We start from the raw sequence: 3,159 nt of genomic DNA on the forward strand, positions 1-3,159 counted from the left end.
AGGGGCACCAGGAGATGGAACGACTGATTGATTGAGCCATGGCCCTCAAGGCAGCATTGAGCACTGTTGTAGCGTGCAGTTATTAATTCTGCAGTGCAGAAGAGAATGGAATCGCCTCCAAAGTTGGGTGCGACCGGCCATGTAGAGCTCTGACACTCCGTGCTGTGATTTCCGACCGGGTGCCCTTGGTTTGGTTTGGCTACAGGTTCTCAGTTAAAGTCATCTGCAAAGTACTTTCTTACGGGTTACTCTGCTGCTGAGCACTGTTGTAGCGTGCAGTTATTAATTCTGCAGTGCAGAAGAGAATGGAATCGCCTCCAAAGTTGGGTGCGACCGGCCATGTAGAGCTCTGACACTCCGTGCTGTGATTTCCGACCGGGTGCCCTTGGTTTGGTTTGGCTACAGGTTCTCAGTTAAAGTCATCTGCAAAGTACTTTCTTACGGGTTACTCTGCTGCTGCTGTAGAAATTTATCAGATTTCACAACTTTCTTCACAAGAGACTATGACACAGCAGTTTGTATTTTATTACTGCTGTGCACCAATCAGAGCATGGGGTCAGACAGCCCAACGTTGCAGTGTTTGCTGCTCTGCAGATCAGTCTCTGACACTTGTTCAATTATCCTCCTGCATCTTGTTTGATGTTTTTATTTCTAAGTTGCTTGTATATTTGCTTGTTTTGCTGGCAGATATAAATGAGTGCTGGAATTACCCTGGCCGCCTGTGTCAGCACACGTGTGAGAACACCCCTGGCTCCTACCACTGCACTTGTTCTTCTGGTTTCCGCTTGTCTTACGATGGGAAACATTGTGAAGGTACTGGACACTTTTTCCACGAAGAAGAAATTGCAGTATGAATTAAGGGACTTTAGAGAAGGAGTGAAGTGAAATATAAAGACAGTAAACCCATGTTCAGGTGTGCTCAGATTTGCAGATATTGGGTCAAATATTCAAACTGTCAGATGAGAGCTGATGAGTTTCTCCTGTTTCTTCCTTTCCCTCACGTGTTATTTTCTTTCCTTCCAGATGAGAGAAAAGGAGAACATAACAAAGTTAGAATAGCAGACTTTTCATTCAAATTTTCATAAAGATGAAGCTTGGTAGTGATAAAACTTGAAAAAATTGATTTTTAATTGAATGGAAATTTAATTTCTCCATCATTTTTTTAAGGCAATGATTACATATTTTTAATCAACTGTACCATATAAGGTCTGAAACACATGTTTGCATGTGTTTTAATTGGCATATCTAGAAATGGAATTCTGGTGCAACAGACATCCTCACGCTTCTTAGCATTCTGCCCAGGGAGCAGAAACATCTTCTTGGGACAAATTAGCCCATCCTTATGACCAGAAGGATCAGGTAACTGTTCTCAGAGGCAAGACATGGTGGAAGAGACTGTTCTGAACCACTGTGGCAATGTCTGTGGGTTTGTTTTTGGATACAGATGTGAACGAATGCGATGCGAGTCCCTGCAGCCAGGAGTGTGCCAATGTTTACGGTTCCTATCAGTGTTACTGCAGGCAAGGTTTCCAGCTGGCAGAAGATGGTCACTCCTGTAAAGGTGAGGCTGCTGCTTTGGCAGGTCACGTTAAATGTGGGTGTCCTCTTTAACAGCCAGGGCTGTTGAACTCTTAGCAGCTGCAGGCGATGCCTAAGGATGGTTCTGAGTTACACTCTGCTGCAGAAGCTACAAAAGGTAACTCCAGCCATTGGGAAATTCAGTTTATTTTCATGGCTCCTACTCGGGGCTGGAGTACCTTTGTGTGACCGTAGAACCAGTGAGGTTATTGTTTCACAGGGCTAGAGCTTATGACTGAAAAATTCAAAGGGAGGATACGTTTACCTGCATTGCATCAATTAAAGCCTCCACTCAGCCGCGGTTGAGTAAAAGCTTGCTCTGACTTCTGCTGGTGGTGGGGGAATGAGGAGCAGAGTGATCAGAAGGGAGAGGGGATGGGTTTTACCTGTTTTCCTGGAGTTACCAATATTGGCACATACTTTGGAGAGTCTCTGTTTAAGAAAAGGTGAAGAAACCCATGTTCTTCCCAGCACAAGGAAGCCCCCAGAGCAATCCTAGAAGAATTAGAGAGGTACCACAAAGTTTTTTCAGTCAGCTGTGCCCTAGACTTGCTGTTCTTTTCCATGAGTCCATACTACCTGCAGCCCGTATTTTTGGGAGCAGTTTTGTGCTCAGCATTTCAGAAAGCACCATCAGCTGTCCTAGAGGATTGTGAAACTTTCATGGTTGAATTCTTGCTTATGAATATATCGTAAATGTGTCAGATCAGAATTTCCTTGTGTACCACAGCCTCCCTTTTCAGATTTCTGTATTTTGGGGTTTTCATATGTTTGTAATTGTGTTTTTTCCCCAGATATCGATGAGTGCACACAGAGTGCAGGCATTCTTTGTACTTTCCGCTGCGTCAATGTTCCTGGTAGTTATCAGTGTGCTTGTCCTGAGCAGGGATATACCATGGCAGCAAACGGAAGAACCTGTCGAGGTAATGAGGAGTTTAGGAACTGGAAGGATTGTATCATGATGCTTTAATCCTTGGAATGATCTAAGCCATTATGGTTATTCAACCAAGTCTCAATTGTTTTACATTAGCCACTGTTAAAAAGCCAGTATTTGCCAAATATTGGTACCTGCAATGTCAACTTTATCCCGTCTTAGAAAATGTACTGCAGCCACTCAGCTGTCATGTGAGCTAATTGTTTACATGAATTCCTGAAGGAGCCACTTCATCGTTCAAATTGGGGCATTTGATTGCTGGCATGAGCTGTACGTGCACCTTGGCGCAGCAGTAAGTGATCTGGTTTCTTAGAGGCGCCAGATGTAGAAATCTGTGGCTCCATTATCAGCTGCAGTTTCCTGCCCCAGAAAAATGGGAGAGGAAAGGTGGGACTTGGACATCCGGAAGTCTGCCACCTAAGCTTAAATATGTTGGCATTAGTAAATGTCTGTGTAAATGACATGTGTCCTCCCTCCACACACACACCTTTCCTCCAGAATCATCGAGGTGTCTTCTGGGTGTCTGGTGTTTTTCATTTTGGGCTCAGTTGTCTGGTTTTGAAGTAAAAATCCCCCATTTCCAAAGGATGCAGTGATGGTGTACCAATGATTGAAGAACTGATTACATTTAAGTACTCTACATGCAT

General features: G+C 44.0%; 1 protein-coding gene across 1 annotated transcript in view; it reads left to right on the forward strand.

Annotated features, from left to right (window-relative positions):
* The window catches only part of LOC104528606 (fibulin-2), a 14,883-nt gene that overhangs the window by 6,417 nt on the left and 5,307 nt on the right, over positions 1 to 3,159 (forward strand). Inside the window, exons 5-7 of the mRNA XM_029086123.1 lie at positions 647 to 813; positions 1,445 to 1,561; positions 2,373 to 2,501. Coding sequence (XP_028941956.1) covers positions 647 to 813; positions 1,445 to 1,561; positions 2,373 to 2,501 — 413 coding nt within the window. The remainder of the gene's footprint in view (positions 1 to 646; positions 814 to 1,444; positions 1,562 to 2,372; positions 2,502 to 3,159) is intronic.

The sequence above is a fragment of the Antrostomus carolinensis genome, unplaced genomic scaffold, assembly GCF_000700745.2.
Source record: "Antrostomus carolinensis isolate BGI_N321 unplaced genomic scaffold, ASM70074v2 scaffold18057, whole genome shotgun sequence".
NCBI classification, from domain to species: Eukaryota; Metazoa; Chordata; class Aves; order Caprimulgiformes; family Caprimulgidae; genus Antrostomus; species Antrostomus carolinensis.